The 20644-nt window shown below is 42.5% G+C and overlaps 1 protein-coding gene across 1 annotated transcript; it reads right to left on the reverse strand.

Annotated features, from left to right (window-relative positions):
* LOC139642876 (visinin-like protein 1) lies at nt 1-17037 on the reverse strand. The gene is made up of 4 exons (XM_071517916.1): nt 16976-17037; nt 1365-1540; nt 400-615; nt 1-198 (listed from the first exon to the last, which is right to left on the reverse strand). The coding sequence occupies exons 2-4, from the start codon at nt 1524-1526 to the stop codon at nt 1-3; spliced, it is 576 nt and encodes a 191-aa protein (XP_071374017.1). The 5' UTR covers nt 1527-1540; nt 16976-17037.
* Between the last annotated feature and the right edge of the window lie 3607 nt (nt 17038-20644).

Genomic DNA, 20644 nt, shown 5'->3' on the forward strand with positions numbered 1-20644 from the left:
CTACTTCTGCATGTCACACTGCAGCAGTAGGACGATGGAGGGGTCGGACTTGGCGGCCTCTTTGAACTCCTCCAGGGTGATCTCGTCGTTGTGGTCCTTGTCCATCTTGGAGAAGATCTTGTCCACACGCTGCTGAGGGGTCAGCCCGTCCTCGTTCATGCGCATCATGATCACTGTGCCCACCATCTTGTAGATGGCCTGCGGGGGAGAGGAAACAGGGGAAAATATGTTGTCTTCATGTGATATTTTGTTTTAAAATCTTTTAAAAGCAGCAAAATGTCCACGTTTTGGTGGATTTTCCTCATCTTTCTTTTCTTGTGAGGACATTCGGTCCTCATAAGGACAGAAGTACATGAACACACACACGCACACTCCCGCTCCCTCCTCACAAACACACACCTCGATGATCTCCAGCATCTCCATGCGTGTGATCTTTCCGTCCCCGTCCAGGTCGTACATGTTGAAGGCCCAGTTGAGTTTCTGCTCGAAGCTGCCCCTGGAGGTGATGGAGAGGGCGCAGATGAACTCTCTGAAGTCGATGGTCCCGTCGCCGTTCTTGTCAAACGTCCGGAAAGCGTGCTGGGCGAACTTTGAGGCATCGCCGTACGGGAAAAACTAGGACGGGGAGAGATAAATGAGGTTAGGTGGCAAGAGTGAAAAGGGCCTGCCCTTGTAAGGCTGATGTGCAGAATAAATTAATAATAAACTTCTTCTCCAAGTTCCCTCTCCTGAAGGGAGGAGGAAGGACAAGACTGTTTGTTGATCATATCAACAATCGATGGCAGTAGTGGTTCAGATGATGATGATGATGATGATGATGATGATGATGATGATGATAATGATGATGATGATGATGATGATGATAAATGACCTGTCTTATGCTGTTAGCCTGAAACTCTGCATCAACACCTTGTATTGATGACTGTCTGTTATTTGTTGCACCTTTAAATCTTACATTTTTATGTAATGTCCTTAAAGGGGAGGTATTTTTCACTTCTCCTACAGTTTTATATCATTACCTCTAAGAAACACACCTGTGACACCTGTGAAGTTTATTGAAGTGAAAATAATAATAATATTTTAGGTAATTTATTCTCTAATGCCCCTCTCCCACCTGAGACTCATTTTCGGGGCGTTTCTAGCAGCCAGAAAGAGCCACTGCTCTGATTGGCTGGCAGCTTTCCAAGCAACAAGCCAGCCATGCTCTGACTGGTTCATTTCTGAATACAATTTCAGCAAAACAACAAATCAAGGAAACAAGGAACGTCCACGAGTGTAAAACCCAAGAAAAATATTGGATTATCCATTTCTGTCCCTTCCTTCCATTCCTCATCCTTCTCTCCTGCCCTCCATCTTGTCCTCACCTTAACATAGAGCTGCTGAAACTCCTCCAGGTTGAGGATGCCGGAGGGACAGTCTTTGAGAAAGCCCTTGTACCACTGCTTGAGCTCTGCCTCGTTGAATTCGGTGCTCTTGGTCAGGTCATCCAGGACCTCCGGGGCCAGCTTGCTGTTGTGTTTCCCCATGATGCTTCACCTCTCTGGGGGGGGGGGGGGAACACAGAGACAGGGAGAGTACACAGGTGAGGAGGTGAACGCTGCACAAACAGCAGTAACAACAGTCCCTCTGTTGTTGCGGCAGCAAAGGTCTCTGAGGATGGATGCAAACACAGAACTACCTGCGCACACACACTCACACACACAGACTAAGGTGAATTACATTGTGTTTGAGTGGCTGTGTGTGCCTGAATGCATACACACACACACATACACTGCAAAAAGTGTCCATCTTAGCAAGCCATTTATATGCTTATTCCCCTGCAATAGTGTGCTGTTCTCTACCCATGCTGTCACAGTACAGTATGCTTTTCCATTATATTTTGTTCACGGTTCAGCGCAGTTCAGGCACAGTAAATGTGTGCTGATATAGAACCCGTACGTATCTGATCCCAGCCCACTTTCAAAAGGTGCTGGCAGGATTGTCGTCATCAGGGTCAATGGTGAATTAGAACCGCCATTTTTAAACACCCTGCTAGTGTAAACAAACGTAACAAAAGTGGAAAGTCAGAGAAATTGAGAAAGAAACAAAACATGAATAAACAATGGGAAATATCAACAAAGCACTGCAACAATGGGAATCGGAAGAAATCTAATCACATTATGGGCTGACAAGAAAGTGCATAACAATCTTTCCACAGTGCGCAATGCAAAAGTGTTTTTGAAAATAAGTCTAGACATGGGTTATGTGGGAATATTGATGGGTCTTTTCAGAGGATTAACAGAGGAAGCAGACTACAGGGGCTGAGAAGGAAAAGGGCAAGTCACTATTTACATCAACATAGGTTAACTGATGTTGCTATAGTTGCATGTGGGTTCTGGACAGGGTCCCATATGATCACAATTACAATGGAAAATCAAAGGTACTGACTGTGCCAAACCATGTCCAGTCCCAACATGGATACAGCACAGTACTTGTATTCATTTTTAAAATCTTATTTTTCTTAAAACAAGTGGGAAGTTCTGCCAAAGAGGTGAGATAATTCCACTTATTACCAATGTATGTTCACCTGTTTCAGGAATTTTCCAGAGACAAGTATCAATATGTTTAAATAAATAAGGCAGAATAAGGCAGTTCACTCTGTATCAAGAAAATGCAAAATTCTTGAAACAGTGGGAAATTTGCATGGAAAACAAGTGGAATCACCTCATCCTATTGTCACATTGTTTCACTTGTTTTAAGAAAAATAAGATTTTAAGACTTAATGCTACATTACATGACTTGTTTCAGATGGATATCTTTTGCAGTGCACATACATTATGGACAATAAGGGAAAATGTGCTTCCATGCATGTTTGGCTGAGACCAGCATGTAATTATAAAACGGCGAGCTCAACTCCCACTTCACCAGAATGTGTTTGGTGCCCAGTTCAAACAACAAAGTCTATCTGGAAAAAACAGCATCCAGAGCAGCTGTTGTGTGCTATGCTACAGTTTATGTTCAAACTGTGAAGGCTTTTTCCATTTCCGCAATGACTCATATCATTCTACCTCCAAAATAACCTTGTGTGCGTAAAGCCCCTGAAAGCATCATTGATATTTTGGCCATAAAACGGCTCATTACCCCGGCCAAGCCGCCTGTAACCTCACCATACATTCACATGGCTAAGGACCACTGCACCACTTTCATGACGCCATCCCTGACTCATAGCCTTGGCTAACAGCTTTCGCACTCTGACACGAGGACACAGTCGACTCAACCGAGCCAAACGGCCACAAATCCTCCACGGACTTGTGGATAGAGGATCGGGACGGTTTAAAAGCTGGGACATCATCCCGTCTTGCTTTATGGCGAGTGAGTCATGTAGTCAGAGGTGACTAAACCTTAAGTCAGCACTGTGCAAACTGTGCAAATAATTTGGGCTTATTATTTCCATGGCAAGTCGGAGGCACTAAGAGCTTAGAGCAAGACACTGGGAAGCATAATAAAGGATATCAGTAGGATAGAGGTCATTCCGGCGTTACAAACCCGGGCCTGTTTCAAGATGAACCACAAAAATGAATGCTTTTCCTTTTTAGAGAATCTACTTACAGCAGTGGGACAGAAAAGAAAAGGGCTTCCAATTGGACAGTTACAAAACACAAAAAGAAAAGATGCAGAAGTTGCAAAAGTTCCATATGCTTTATTTGTGCACAGTGTTTTGTGAACAGCAGCACTGTGCAGCAAGCACATGAACCCAAAAATTGGCTGTACATCAGACAACAAATACAAAAGCAGGAGCAATGGAAGAGTGAAAGGCTTAACAACACCTTAATGCTGCTGTACAACCAAATGTTCTGTGCAATTTAAGCATCTTCAACCTTTTCAATTTCTGCGGTGAAATGGCTTCCACTTTTTGCATTATTATAGAACCCAGGATGTCTCAACAGAATGTTCCATTTCTACAACATCTCCGACACAAACAAATCCATACAGAGGTGAGTCATGAACAGCCGAGACGAGACACAGGGACTGTAGACACATAAAAAAGGTTATGTTCGACATCTCTGTCCATCTGTTGGTATGTATCCTTGCTTTACATGGACTTGTTGCGTTTCGCAGGGTTTCGGAGGCTGGCAGGGTGACAATTTGCAGCGCGTCTCACAATTTGTTCCCATCTGAATAATAAAGGCCTGTCTTTGAACGATGTGGAATCGCGTACACGCGCGTTACCAAAACAAACAAGCACTTGCCTTGGCATGTGCATCCTTGCATGCACACAGTTGTACACACGCAAACACACACACAGGTAGGTACACACACACACTGTTGCACAGGGTTAACTGCTGGAGGATGGATGTAAGCAGCAGGTGAGGGCAGCAGTCTGGAGATGGATCATGTAAGTGGGTTCATGTTGTGGCAGCGACGCCTGTAGCGCCATTTTCCCCTGTGAGGGAGAAGGTCACTTTGGAGGGAACACCGCTAAACTGGAGTGTGTATTAGATTCATAAATCTCTCTCTCACCCTCCCTCTCTCTCCAATCTGTCTGATTCTCTGTCTCACATTTGGCGAGCCAGAGATTTGGAGTGAGAGTTTAACTATCTCTAAATGATTGACAGCCCCAGTGTCTACTCAGATACCTCTGTAAATCACTGACTCACCAAATTCACACACACACACCGCAAGCACACTTGTGCCATCCACAAGTGTTGCATTTATTTTGGTTTGTATCCTCCCGTGGCACACACGCTCCGCGGGGTCGTAAGGTTATTTCTTGTCTCAGACTGGGGCAGATGAGATTTTATTCCTCTGTTAGGGAAGCAAATGTAGCAGATAATAGAGTTTCCCATGGAAGAGAGCAGCGGGCGGGACCATCCAGGCGAGCAAACGCATTCGAAACTCATCCCATCCGAAAGAATAAAAATAAACATTGCTCACACCGGCAAGACACTCATTAGAATCGTTCCCAGGTCGGATGCTGTTTACCACTCAGGTCCTCAGGTCTGTGCCAGCTCATCTACTGAAGCAGAAATCTATTGTGGTGGTGGAGGTTATCTGGAGAAGACCTTCGGCGTTCCTTTTGCTTGGATTAGGCCGCCTTTCGGAGCCAATAAGTCGAGTCTCTGGGGGATAAATGAGACGCATTCAGGAATACAGCGGAGAGATTAACTGGCTTCTACGCCATTTTCTCATTTCGGCTACCTTAGAGAAAGGTGATGCTTATCTGTGTGTGTATGCTTGTACGTGTGTGTGTGTGCATGTGCATGTCAAACTGGGGTATGTGTGTGTTTGAAAGAAGGATGTGCTGGTTTGTGTTAAGGTAAATACAGACACAAATGAATGCATAAAGTAAACATCAGCAAGCAGTGTAGCTACACTCTGTCACCTCCTTGACCCTCCCTTCACTTCATGTTTCCTAAAAATTCTCTGGCACATAGGAAGTGATGCGTTTTGTTTCCGGTTTGTTTGGAATAAACAGAAGAAGAACTGGGTAGTTAGCATAAGCAGTAATAACCACCATGGCTGAACAGACAAAGAACAGAGCGCCACCTACAGAAAATCAAACTACATCAACAGAAAAATCCAAGGAAAAAGACGGCAGGAGCTGCTAACTCACCAAAAATTTCATTAGTCTGAGTTTCAACAGAGAGTTTTAGTGTCCCATGATGGCCATGGCTTTAATTCAAAAATACCAATATCAGTATTGGCTTTCAAAGACCCATATCAACATAACAGTAGATCAAATCCCACAAGACAAACACATTTTTCTGCTCTAACACCAGTGAGTCAAACCCGCCCCCACTGGTGCCTATATGCATAGCTTCATTCTCTGAGTGCTGTAATTTCAAAAATACACTACTGTCCCTGCCCCCCGGATGCTGCCGAGGGGATCGATTGGCCTGGCAACATGGTGTTGCCCGGGACGATGACGTCTTTGACAGTCCGTTCACGTCAACACGCGGCAGAAGCTCTCACACACACATTCAGACACACACGGACACACACACACACACACACACCCACGCACGCACAAATGGACGTACGCAGACACAAACACGCTAGCCTGGACCAGGGACAACCAGGACAGATTAGTTCCACCACAGAACACACAAGCTCTCTCTCTCTTTCTCTCTCTCTCTCTCTCTCACACACACACATGCCCACATTCACACAGAGACACTGACCTGCAAAAGCTAATAATAAAAAAGTGACAAAGGGAGGGAAAAGGACATTGCAAGAAGAGATGGAGTGGGGCTTTGTGTTGAAAAAAAAAATGATAAGAGAGAGAGAAAGGATGACTCAATCTGGATTCACACCTCTGAGGGAGCAGACAGATAGAAAGACAGGGAGAGAGAGTGAGGAGAGAGAGAGGGAGAGAGAGAGAGAGAGAGAGAGAGGGAGAGGGGAAGATGAAGATGGAAGGACGAAGCAAGATGGGATAGCGGCAGGCCGATAAGCAGAGCATGTCGAAAATTGGACCAGCAGGCGTTCAATAGCAAAAGACGTGTATCTTATTCAGGCTGAAGGGGCCTTAACGCATGTTCATTCTAGCTGTCAAACTAAGAGTAAACACAAAGTCTGGTCTGAGTTGTAAATGCGTGGACGACTGCGTGACTTATAAAGGCGTTGGCATGCTAAAGTCATTCGTAATTCGTATTCATAATTCCCATAATGTACGCCTAGCCATAGTTTATGAATAACTGAATTGGTTGCCCCGCCAACAGTTGTAGCAACCAGGGGGCTAGGTAGCAATCTTTCTTATTTTCTTGTGTGTTAAACAGTATTAGTGACCATTGCATAAAAGCCATAATACTACTAAATACTGATTATGGATTATGGTGATTATGGATACTTTTGAGATGCCAGCAATGCTACTGCCATTCACATAATCACAGTAAAGAACAGTATTATTGTTACATGGAAGTGCAAATAATATATACAGTGTGTCCTGCCTGGCTTGGGCACCCAGACAGCCCCTAATTTAACCTCCCAATTCAACCCATAGGCTTGATGCTAGAGATCTGAGATCAAAGGGACAGCGGTGGTTATAATACTGCACTTCTGGACCAACTGGTCAAAACTCTACTGATCTGTAATCTATATTTTGGGGCCATGATTTCCCACATCAAGCGCACAAGATGGTATTGTGTGATATGAGGTAGACATATAGACCTAATTTGTGCCCTCACTGTAATTATTTTGTGTACTTAATTTCATAATTTGTGCAAACAAATTAACACGTGACCACAGTTTAATGAAAATGTGCTTAAAGCTTGTGTTCAATTTAGCTTACTCAGCAAGTTTGATTTCACCCACTTGCCATAATTTGTTGAATTTAATCGATTGCATTGATTTATTTGTTTTTTATTGAAATTTTGTTGAGTTTGTTTTATTGCTACATTGCTACATTTAGTTGCTATATTCTGTTGAATCAGATTCATTGATTAAGCTTTACTTCAGGTAAAAACTCAGGATGAGTTATCCTCACCTGCTGTCTACTCCTTGCCAATTGAGAGCTAATGGGCTATACTGTCAATATACAGGCTGGAGGGATGTTATACACTTGGCACAGTATAGACTTTGTAACGCTTAAAGCTCTATAACACCAAGTCACAGAGAAGCCGTTGGTGCAGTTGTTGTTTGGACCCTTTTTGTGCAACTCGAGCGCACGTTTTCTGTCATGCGTGCACAATAGCATGTCTTTCACTAGCGCAGAATACATTTTTCCCTACAGGACAGCCACTTTAACAGGCTGCAGTGAAGGAGAAAGACAAGGCTGGAAAGCGGTGGGCCAACTTCATCATTATTGTGAGGCTTAGGGACTCTGGCTTTAACTGAATGTAGCCCGGAGGGGAACAATGTTGGTGTCACCGTGACTGAAAATGATTAGCTGGCAAAAGCTGTAATTGAGTTGGAAAGAGAGCAAAAATGGGAAGCGAGGCCTCACATAGGGTATCAATGTCCTGTGTGTGTGTGTGTGTGTGTGTGTGTGTGTGTGTGTGCGCGCGCATGCACGCCAATGTATGTGTGCATGAGTGTGTATGTGTTTGCAGTGACAATAGTCTTTTGTGAGAGTGGAAAAAGTACAATAGGCCATAGCAATAGGGGAACGATCAATAGGATACCAGTCCAATACCAGCCCTAGCCATGAACTAATTTGTCAAGTGTGTGTGTGTGAGAGGGAGAGAAAAAGAGAGAGAGAGAGGGAGAGAGAGAGAGAGCAGAGCGAATAGGAAGATGGAGAAATGTGATGAGAGGTGGAAAGCCAGTCGCAGCGCTTATGGAGGTGTGGATGATAGACCGACTGGAACATATTCTGAGTGGTCTTCATGACGGCACACCAGACCATCAAAAGTAACGGAGAATAATCAGTTATCCTGACAACAGTTGCCCCACTTGCTGCCAAATTGCCATGGGATGGGGGTTGTAGCTTTTGGCCAATCAGAACAGTCCCTGTGTCACAATACAAACCTCCTTTCCTGGAAAAAAGGAAGTATAACAACAGCCAGCTGGGTCTGACCAATTTGCTTCCTTATACTGTATATGGTGTTGATATTGGCTTTGTATTAAAAATCAGATATTGGCCAGACAATGTCATCCACCTCTGATATGATGGATATGATGCAGTTTGTTTTATTACATAACTACTGTAGAATTGATCAATAATACACTGGTTGTTGGAAGCCCTTAACCTGAATTGATTATAATGACATTTTGATCGGATTACACACAAATAGGCATGAATGTTAATACTATTATTATTAGTAGTAGCAGTCATAGTAGTAGTAGTATTGGGTTTCAGTGGAGAGTTCTAGTGTCCGACGGTCTAAATCCTGTTTCAGAGGCTTTTCCACTCTGACAAGAAATAAGAGAAAGATACTGAATATCGGCACAAAATATCAGCTATCAGTGGCTTCAATCCAAAAATATCGGTATCAGTATTGGCCTTCAAAAGTCAGTCAAACCCTAGGGCCAACAGCGAGAGCTCTGTGAACACGGCCTATGAACGTGGACATGGATGACGTACATGTAGATGCATTTACAGTGTTATTAAAGGACATGTTGTTATTGAGGTGTTGCTCCCTATCATTTCCATATCATTCCATCTGTCTCTCCCTCTTTCTCTCTCTCTCTCTCTCTCTCTCCAGTGAGTGGAGCAGGAAGGATGCATCGCTATAGAAACGCAGCTCACCTCAGCACGGTTCAAACTCTAATTTAAGACCAGGCAGCATGTCGAGCCTGGGGAGAAACACAGGGGACAGAGCAGGGTGTGTGTGTGTGTGTGTGTGTATGTGTGTGTGTTTGTGTCCTTATGACTCATTCTCTCTGTGGATGAATACAGCTAACCTTTATCTCCCATATCTCCAAAACATCATTTATTCATTTCAGTATTTATGTATTGCAACAATTGCTACACATTTACTGATGGCCGGGTGACTCACGTCTAAGCGCTGCTCTAATTGTTGGCCATTGTTTCTGTCTGCGCCCTATCAGACCCGTACAGCCTTGTTAAATCTTGCCGATAATATGCTGGCGACACCTTTAAACACACAAGCAGAGGCGGAACAATGCCAGCGTGCACGCACATACACACATGCTCAAATGCACAAACACGCAAAAACATACACACGCCTTCCTGTATTAGATAAAAACAGTTCCTAAGAAGTATACCTATTTTCTGTATGCACACACACACACACACACACACACACACGCTGGAGTGCATTTATTGTGTATTCTGTAGTGTGTGAGAGGGAACAGGGGAAGCAGAGCATCTGACAAATGCCTGAAGCGCTTAGCCCTGCTCCTGTACTGAAAACTATCCTCTCATATCCTTTGCTAACATAAACATTTTATGATACACTCCGAAGAGAATGTGTCCAGAAACCGAAAGAGTGGTGGCAAGATGTTGCAACCTACTGAAGAGTGTCAAAACCCTTACATTGTATGTAAAGGTGCTACTGTATGTGTATCATTTTAAAATCAGTAAATCATTACTACAGTAATCTTGAGACATTTGTATAATTATAATTAACGAGACTATCGGCAAGAAGATAGGCAGCCTAGCAGCCTCTACACAGCATTATATATTGTTTTTATTCATTGGAAATCTGCAGGATTGCTTTACAGCACAAAACAGGGCGAGGGTGCTGTTTTTCCAGTACAAATAGGGCTAAAGTTTCTCATAATGGCAGATAATGGAAAATGCGCTTTCAACATTCATCCTCTTCAGTTAAGTGAAAGAGAAAACATCTGACCAAAAGAAGCAAAGCTAATCTTTTTTGCAACAGGAAGCAATAGGTTTTATGGGAAATCTTCATTTTTTAGAAACATTAGCATCAACAATGCCACTGGTGTGACAGTGAGGCTACCAGTCATCTCAACCATGTTCTAATTTGTTTACATTATACCAAGGTACCACCATTAGACAGTGATATGTTGATGTTTAACATGCTAAACATAGCACCTTTAAGACAGGAATGTGAGTTCAAAAGTAGGGGTTCTGAAACGTTTTCATGTCATGGACATAGAGGTAGCACTTTACAATAAGGGTACACTAAGTTAAGGGTTAGTTAATGCTTAATAACAGTTAACTAATGTGTAATTTACTAATGGTGTTCATGTTAACTGAGGTATTAATTTATACATTATTCAATAACATAAGATAATCCTTTATTAATCCCACAACGGGGAAATTTACAGTGTTACAGCAGCAAAGGGGATAGTGCAAAAGCAAGTAAAAAAGGCACCAGTAAAAAGCAAGATATAATAAATAAATAAATAAATAAGTAAACAGTAAACAATAAACAGTTACAGTAAACGGTTGAATTGACATTACTGCACATAGGAAATATTGATATTGCACAGTTTGGTATACACTGATATTGCACATGAGTGAATTTGTTCAGACTTGGTGTGTGTGTGGTCTACTGGGAGCAGTGTTGATTGTAAAGTCTGACAGCAGCAGGAAGGAAAGACCTAATAGTTTATAAAGATGACTATTAAATAATGAATAAATTAATTCCTTAGTTAACATGAACACCATTAGTAAATGATTACCAGACACATTAGTTAACCGTTAATTAAGGGTTAGTTAATGCTTATTAAGCATTAACTAACCCTTATTGTAAAGTGTTACCGAAATGGAATAGTGATTCTTATAGATTATCTAATTGCGAGAGTTTCTAGTGAATTAAATAACAGTTAAGTTCAGCTATTCTTAATTTTAATTGGAGAGTGCCTCAAGGACCCCTGGGTGTGGGGTGGACCTTGGCAAGAGAGAAACAACCTCACTTTAAGTCCAGTGCATTAATGTACATATTGTACATATATGTACATATATATCCATTGAAAAAAAAAAGCACAACTTATAACTAAATGAAAATCCCCTTAACTGCTATACAATGGTGTAGCAACATTGTTGGTACTAAGTATACAACTTCAAGCACAGACATAAGTGTTGCTCAGTTATGTACCAATTTACCCTGCTTTTTTTTATTATGTTATGTTATGTTATGTTATGCTATGTTATGTTTGGTCCAGCTGGTCCTAGGATTATTAGCTGCATGCAGAATGTGATGCAGTCTTCGATAGGGCCGACTGATGAGGATGAAACTGCTGAGCGCCTTTTGAAAATTCTTCATTGGTGCGAAGCTGACTGGCCAGACACATTCCCTTACTGCAGGTCGTAATCTCCTTTAGATACACAAGATGATTCAATTTGGTTACAGCAACCATAAAGGATTTGGGGCCAAATCGTTGTAAAAGAAAAAAAAAAAAAAAAAATTGAAAAATTTTTTTTTGAAGCAATTTAATAACCGAGACCAGTGTGACAAGCTCCACTTTTAAATAGGATGGCAATGCCTCGAGCCACATCTGTATGATACCATAATGCACTACAAAAATACATGGGAACGTGTGTATTATGTACTAAAAGATATGGCATCATAATGCACTTGAAAGATTGTTTGTTATGGGTAATATAATCTGGGTATTTTTACTGATGTTTGGTTTATTTTCTCCACAGCTCTACAATTTAAGGATTTCACCTATAGAAATGTGTGTATGTGTATGTACATCACCAGATATCTGTCTTTGAAACCAAGGTCATTGAGTTTCAGTGGTTAAACGTGTACATCCTAGATTCCATTTTAACACTATTGTAAAGTGTTACTGAACGTAACAATGAAGCTCATCCACCATGAACATCCCCGCAGATCACTTATTTTGTGGTAATGACTTGGTAATTCCCAGCAGATGTCTCTGCTATGAGTCAGTGATACTGCAACTGTGACTGGATTTATAAAAAGACAACTCAGCTGTTTGTTAGCCTGCACGTTATGGTAGAATAGTTGCTATAGGGAGGCTGTGTTGCGATGGGATCATTCATATTGATTAAAAATGCCTGTCTAGTATAGACTTGGGTTATGCAACTTTATTTTAACTTCAGTGCCAATACATGAACATATTCTTAGCCCTGCAGTCCTTACGGCTTTTGTCACAGTCAAAATAAAACAACTACACAGGAGACACAAGTTATGCAAGTGCCTGCACTATCCTCCACTAGTAAATGTTTCATTTGGAAAGTTTAAACCCACAATGTTTCATTACTGTCAGCTCTACCACTACTACTAAAATATCTATGAAAGACAATGAAACAAAGGCTTTCTGTCTGTGATGCTGACCTACTGGCACGTACATAATGTGTGACTTTTAGCATTATGGAATGAATTTGATGGGCTATTATCATAGATATCGTGTTATGAGCTAGGTTAGGTTAGGTATCCCAAGATTCATCCATGAAGAATGCATGATGGGGTAGGGGTGGGGGATCAAAACTTGTCTACTACTATAGGTGTCACTTTATTTCACAGGCCTATTACTGAAACTTTGTGTGACTCTTTCTGGACAAAGAAACAGAGAAATATCCATGGAATTACAAAGTGATGACCAGGTAATACTGTACATGAGCTTGCAGGTCATATACAGGTCAAAGTTAAGTGTTCCTTATAGAGTTGATTGAACGACTCTGTAATTGACTCCTATATGATGGCATTATATTGTATCTGTCAAGCCACTGGAAGATACTCTACCAGTGGTGGTCATTGATAACTGGAGGTTTTCATCAGCTATTCAGCAGTGATACAAAACTCCCTCACTCAACATTCCTTTGTTGTTGCTCAACCACCAGCAGTCGATCCATGAGCTCAGAGGAGCTGGTAGAGCGTGTGTGTGTATATGTTTGTGTGTGTTTGTGTGTGTGTGTGTGTGTGTGTGTAGACGCATTCACAGACACGTCTTTATATTCCGACATCTGTCTCCCTGTGTAATAAAGCATGTGACAGGAATGAATGAATCAATCAGTCAAGAGACACACACATGCAGCATGTGTGCCGCCCCCCTACACGCACACACGCACACACACACACACACACACTGACACACTGAGCCAGTGATGCATGAGACAGACGCATAGTACACCTGGCCACAGGCTTTTGTTGGGAGACAAAATGGAGGTGATATGAAGAGAGAGAGAAAGAGAGAGGGACGGATACACAAAGTGGGGGGTGGTGGGGTCACAACACCATTCATCCCTTGCTAGAGACGGGAGAAAGAGAGAAGCGGAGGGAAAAACAAACACACACAGGCAGGACACTGTACCATGACATGCTGTTCCATGCTGACATGTATTGTGCTGTACATAATATGGATCAATAGGTCTTTCCAGAGAGGAGGAAGCCACAGTAATCATGTGTTCCATCTAGTGATCTGTGTGACTCAAGTCAATTAGCTGTTACGTATAACTGTACTATATTTTCCACCTCTTATGGTAAATGGTGGGGAGGTAAGAGCATATTGTCTGACTCTCAAATAACAAACCAACTAACCTAACTTTTTTGGGAGATTGTCCTGTTGGTCAACTTACCTGTGGTATATGTTGAGTGATAGCAGGCGACTAGCATTATCTAAAGCAAGAAGACTGACATTTTAGTAATAAAAACTTGTCAATCGTTTTTATTGTAAGGCCTGTAGATCCATTCATACATTTTAAGACTGGAAAATTATTAACTCAGAATAGCTGATGGGAGAACTCTAGCTTTTTTCTGAGTGCAAGGTTATTTTTGTAAGCATTTCAGGTGAGCAACCACGTATTCATCCAGTGCACAGTAACTTTTAGCTGTACACAGTCTCCCATCATTCAGCACCCTCACTGTGCATTCAGACTGTGAGCAACAAGATCAACAAGTCACTGAAAGTCCTTTCGTTTCCTATAGATCTGAGCGACCAGGGAAGCTCGGCTGATGTGTGGACGCTCAACAAGCTGGTCGCCACGACTTAACTTTTCGTGGTACTTGGCTGTCAACAGATCAGCAGATTTGCATGCTTCCTTGTTTTCCCACCAAAGTGATTTCATTTCATGAATAATAGTTCAAGTGCGAAAGGGATGAGAAGTTGATTTCATCTGTTCAAAGATTGTCTACAACTTTTATTTGACAGGAATTACATTACAGGAATAAACATCTCAAAAAGGATGCTTGGAGAACGGCTGCACCCATCATTGGGGTTCACGGTAACTTTGAAAGTAGATTTATAGTTTTTTAAGCTTATTTTCAACTAATGCTACTTAATTAGCTACCCAATGTTATGACAAGCAATACAAGCTAAAATAAATGATTTGCCTGTTCAAAACTGGCATAAGCGTATGACATCATCGGGGGGGAAGGGAGAGGGATGGGGGGGATTCAATAAGAGCATCAGTTCGACTTGGGAATTAACGAATCCAGATATTTTGCTAACTTGGAACCGGTTCCAAGACGGAACCGGGTAACAGAACCCAACCTACCAGGGACACACGGATGATTTTGGTCTCTGTGTTCTCACCATTTAACGAGTAAGTTGACTAACGGCTCCCAAAAACCTGGTGTATTCCTTTAAAGCCCTGATAATATTAGAGGGAGATTCGACAGATGATAGATGACGATATCACCAGAGATATTCTGGAAGAGAAGATGGTACTGAATAAGACCCTAATTGTGGCACTAGTAAGCCACTTCATGGGGTGCTGAGCTCTACTTGAGACAGCCCTAGACTTGATAAGTATACACTCTCTGTCAGGAGTGTGTAAAAGGAGGATTCAGTGTAAGCAGAGCAACAGCTCAGCTACAAGTTGACATACATGGATTTAGGCTTAATTTTGTTGTAATACCAACCCAAACTAAAATTCAAACTGTGGCAGCACCTTGTAGTATCCTTACTGAAAGACTGCATCACTTATAGCATAATATTTGTTTATGTGGGTTCAGAAATGTACAAAACTAGTGGCCGCCCAGCCTAAAAAAATTTAAAAAAACAGCAGAGAAACATGTACCCTTCAGCCCTGAGAGCCAAGATAGACTAATGACCTACTCCTGTTCAGTCAAAGGCTGCCTGCCAAAGGGATACAGAACCAAACTGAGCGGTCACTGTCACCACCTGTCTGTCATGGATGTGCCCATCACGCGCCTGTGTGTGTGTGTGTGTGTGTGTGTGTGTGTGTGTGTGTGTGTGTTGTGTGCGCATGCATTTTTGTGTTTTGATTGGATTTGTATGTTTTCCCCAGGATCAATTATTGCACCGCATAGGAACAAAATCAATTAATATTACCTCACATATAGACAGACCAGGCATGCATGGACACACACACACACATACACACACAGTCAGTTTCTGTGATGCAAATGGCTCATCTGATATGATCCCATGATAAACCGGCAAATGAGGGCCATCAATAATGTGAACAAGCTCACACACACTGTACATATAGAAGCTGGTCCTATTGATTGTATAGGTCCTGGTGTCAAACCACTTGTTCAGCCTGCTGTCTCTCTCTCTCTCTCTCTCTCTCTCTCTCTCTCTCTCTCTTTATTCACACAGGTCAACCCAAAATGACTTTGAAGGCAAAACGGTGAGAGTTACAGCTACTGGTGTCTGAAAAAAGACCTTTTGCAAACATATAGCCACTCTACCATAGTTAATAGCTATAAGCATTTAAATTCTCCAGTTCTCCAGTTAGACCAATATGAGGGAAAACATATGAACCTGCAACTGCATGCATTCAATAATGTACAGCACAGACACACATATGCAGCTATGTATAAATAAACATGCTCTCTCACTCAATTAACACGCTTCCATGCTCTTTGCATGCGCAGGAGTCAACTGTGCCATACATAACCAATCCATTTTCAGTGGTGCCACACGCAGGTGGCCTTATTTTATTGAAGCATTAATTGCTCCCAGAGCATGAAGGACATTCTAACGCTGACTTTCCTGAGCTAATTTTCACATCCTCGCTGTGTAAATATCGGCAGTTCAGTCACATGTTTAATCCACACCGAAGACATAAAGAGCATTCTGCTAAAAAATGACTCACTGATGTCCAACACATGCCAGCGCACCACACGGAGTGCGTATGTGTGATTTCCTGCCACCACGGCAAACACTGTCTCAGAAGTGCCCCGTGTCTTTTGGACGGGGAGGCAGGGAGAGATGCAGCCAGGAGGTCCCGGGTTTCAATCACTTCTACAGCCACGCGCCCTGTCGAAGTGTCCTTGAGCAAGACACTGAACCCTCTAGCCTACATGCTCACTCACTGTAACTCGCTCTGGGTAAGATGCACTAGGGCATTTCACAAAACTGACTTGACTCCTGTGTAGGTCGACAGAAGAGCATAGCACTAACACTGCCAGGGTTACGGGTTCACTTCCCATAGGAGGGCACCTCCTGGGGCCATGCTAAAAACATACAGTCATGGTACTGATAGGCAAAGTGTCCACGAAATTGTAAATAATGCCCCACATCTTTCTTTCTCCCCCTCTCATTTCATAGCTTCTGTTGCATACGAATAATGGCAAATGAGTCCATATCTGACACTGTTTGACCAACACTTCGACACATTAACATCATGGCGCAAAGAGCGTATTTGCTTTGGTAAATGCAAAACATGCCCTCCACTTACCCTAAAATGTTTGGAGGAAGAATAAGATCCTTTTCGCTGCAAAAGAAAAGCCACTTCTTTGCTTTCCGGATATTCTCAAGGCAAACTTTTGGTCCAAAACAGTTTCTCCCTCATGTAAAAATTAACCGTCGTGATAACTCTCACCTTTTTCTCTCTCTGGAAGAAGATGAATGAACCGCTGCGTCTCCCTTGCCAACACATTTGCATAAAGGCCGCCCCCTGCGCGCGCCGATTGGCTACAATGTTGTTAAAAGGCGGATTCTTTTTATGTGATTCGTCGGATCGGTTTGTCAGTCAAGAAAAAAAAAAACCGAGCTCTGAGCGCGCGCGTGTGCCAACGCGTCCTTTCTGTAGTCCTGCCGACCGTTGGAGAGAGAGAGCACGAGGGAGAGACACAGAGAGAGAGAGCGAGAGAGAGAGAGAGAGGTGGGGAGAAACAGGGAGAGATAAAGAGGAGATAGATGTTTATTGACATGTTTACTATGCATTAATTTCATCATTTTTATTCAATTTCTGTGCTTTAGTAATACAATTCATGTACCATTTATGCCAATAATGCTTAATTGACTTGAAAATGAGTGAGAGTGAGAGAGACAGAGAAGATAATTATGGTTATGTGGTAGGCTAGTTATTGTTTCTTATTGTTTGCTTAAGTATTGCTTTGGCAATACTTAACAGTACATAACAGTCTGCCAATAAAGCAGAATGAACTGAATTGCCATTGAGGAAACAAAGTGAGAGATAGTGAGACAGTGAGAGAAGAGGGAGGTTAGTCATTTTGTTTCATCGAAAAGAAGAAATCCTGTCATGTGATAGCATCTCTCTCTGTTGCATCTGAGATAAATGTGTTTCTAGCCTATGTGAGTGTCGGGGTGGGGATGAAGACAAGGTGTAGAGAAAGACAGGAGAGAGAGAGTGAGTTTAGAAACCGACAAGGAAATATTACATGGTGGAAGGTGGTGTAAAAAGAGGGGAAAAGTGCTGCAGTCTGATCTGCCAAGGTCAGCTGCATGGGGCCCCTCGCTGAGAATGACATAACCTTTAGCGCAAGGTAAACGTCCATCAGGCCCACTGCGGCACACTTTTATTGTATGCTATGGAGTGTGTGTGTGTGTGTGTGTGTGTGTGTGTGTGTGTGTGTGAGAGAGTATGTGTGTGTGTGTGTGTGTGTGTGTCCTTCGATCCAAGGTAAGCATCACTCACTCTGACTGAGGGAGACTTGGGTAACCACTGATAATACAGCCGGTTTCAACCTGCATCTATGTAGTTTTAGACTTTCCTAAGTGTTAAAATGGTTACAATGGACAGGACCTATTCTTTCAGCTAATGTAATTATAGCAAAATCTCTCTCTCTCTCTCTCTCTCTCTCTCTCTCTCTTTCTGTCTCTCCCTCCCTTCCTATCTCTCTAATTCAAATATGTATTATTGAAATGGCATTAATTGATATAAAATGAATCTCTTCGCCCCTTCCTCTCGCTCCCTAATTGAAATATGCTTTATTGAAATGGGATTAATATAATATGAATCTCTCTCTCTCTCTCTCTCTCTCTCTCTCTCTCTCTCTCTCTTTGTCTTTCTCTCTCGCTCTCTCTCCCTTTTACCTTCATGAATATTCATGGGTGTGTGTGTGTGTGTCCATGGGCAACAGAGGGTTGCCACGGGAGACAACCCATCTCAGTCTGTCCTCATCCTCTCATCCCTCTCTCCTCTTTCATCTCTCCTGTCCTCTTTCAGCATCCCACCATTAATCTCCCACTCCTCACTTAGCGCTGTTGAATGTTCTACTTTCCTCCGCTCCATGTCTTCTTTTACCCCGTTGCCATTTTTTTTCTCAATCACTGCAAAAAATATTCATCTCAACAAGTCATTTTTGTCTTAGAATCTTGTTTTTATTAAGAAAAGTGAGAACAAATCCGCTGATAAGGTGAGACAATTCCACTTTTTTCAAGTGCAGTTTCACTTGTTTTCATCACTTTCTTGAAATAAGGAGGTTCACTTGTGTCCAGACAATGTCACTTGATCCAAGAAAACACTTGAAACAAATTTACTTGCACTGGAAACAAGTGGGATTATCACCTCACTTGCAGATTTTTTTCACTTGATTGAAGAAAAAAAGATTTTGAGACTCAACACATGACTGGGTGGCTTATTAAGATGGACATTTTTTGCAACGAAGATGCTATAATAGGGACAGAGTTGACTGGGGTGGAAGACATATGAGGATTACGGCATGTGGCTGTGATTTCAGGCCTATTCCCTCAGTGGGAGGCGATACAATCTTATTCATGGCGGTTGATGGGCAAGTTGGCAGCCCGATAATGAAATTCAAACCGCCATTCATGTCTCTGTGTGTGTCTGTGATTGCACGTGTGTGTGTGGTGTGTAATTCTGTGTGACGGCGGTCTGTAAACTGTCTAATCGACCTTACTGCCCTCCGCAAAGGACGGCTCCTCTACCCTCCTCCTCCTTCCCGCCGCGACTCCCCCCTTCTCCTCTTTCTTCCATCCTCCTTTCTCCTTTCCCCTGACTCTTCCAACGCTTCCTGTCTTCGAGTTTCTCCTCTCCTTTTTTGTCTGTCTGTCCGTCCGTCCGCTCGTTCATTCATTCATTTGTCCATCACACACAATATCTCAGATATCACTGATCTGATTTGACTCAACTTGGCCCATTGTTTGTTTTTTCATTTGTTTTTTTTGTCCGTCAGTCCACTGATCAGATTTTGATTAAACTTGGGAGAATGATGCATCTCACCACCACATTCTTGCATTTTCACAATTACACTGATTGGCACATGGGTGTGCTACATTGTTCATTTGTTTGATTGTTTGTTTGTTTGTTTTCTTGTTTGTTTGCTTGTCTGCTTGTTTGTCCATCAGTCCACTGATCAGATTTTGATGAAATTTGGGAGAATGAGGCATCTCACCACTGCATTCTTGCATTTTCAAAATTACACTGCCTGGCCCAAGGGGTGCCACATTTTTCGTTTGTTTGATTATTTGTGTGTGTGTTTGTTTGTTTGTCTGTCAGTCCACTGATCAGATTTCGACGAAACTTGGGAGAATGATGCATCTCACCACTGCATTCTTGCAGAATTACACTGACTGGCCCAAGGGGGCGCTACAATTACAGGTAATTGTGTCATATTTGTTACTGATTGGTCTTCCTGTCTCCCTGTCCACCTCACCTAATCATCCGCCCTGCTCTTCCTCTCCACCTCCCCTTACTACTTCCTCCTCCTCCTCCTCTCTTCATTCCCCTTCTCACTGGCTGTCGAGAGTGAGAGAGAGAGAGATGATGAGTGAGTGTCTGGGGAACAGGAATGTGTCCTAGCAGCTAATTACCGGCACTGATGATTAAACACACAGTGTTAAGGGTGTGTGTGTGGGGGGGCAAATTTCAGTAATACTGATCGATCCAAAAAAGAGACACAAAGTCTCAGTCAGTCTGGCGTACACCGGCCTGCAGTGTAATAACACTTTTACTGCCGCCTCGTTTCAAAAACCAGCCGCTGTCTCCGAGACTCAGGCCAGTGACCTTTCAAAGAACACCAATAAGATTCTTCTTATCCCTCTTTCTAATGACCCTTCCTTTTTTCTCATCCAACCTCTCTCTTCTTTGCTTTCCCTCCTCTCTCCTGTCTGCGGCAGTGTAATGGGATTAGGGAAAATG

This window comes from Centroberyx affinis, unplaced genomic scaffold, assembly GCF_046629955.1.
Source record: "Centroberyx affinis isolate AG114_WGS23_722 - 3 ecotype Tasmania unplaced genomic scaffold, CSIRO-AGI_Caff_v1 ptg000541l_1, whole genome shotgun sequence".
NCBI classification, from domain to species: Eukaryota; Metazoa; Chordata; class Actinopteri; order Beryciformes; family Berycidae; genus Centroberyx; species Centroberyx affinis.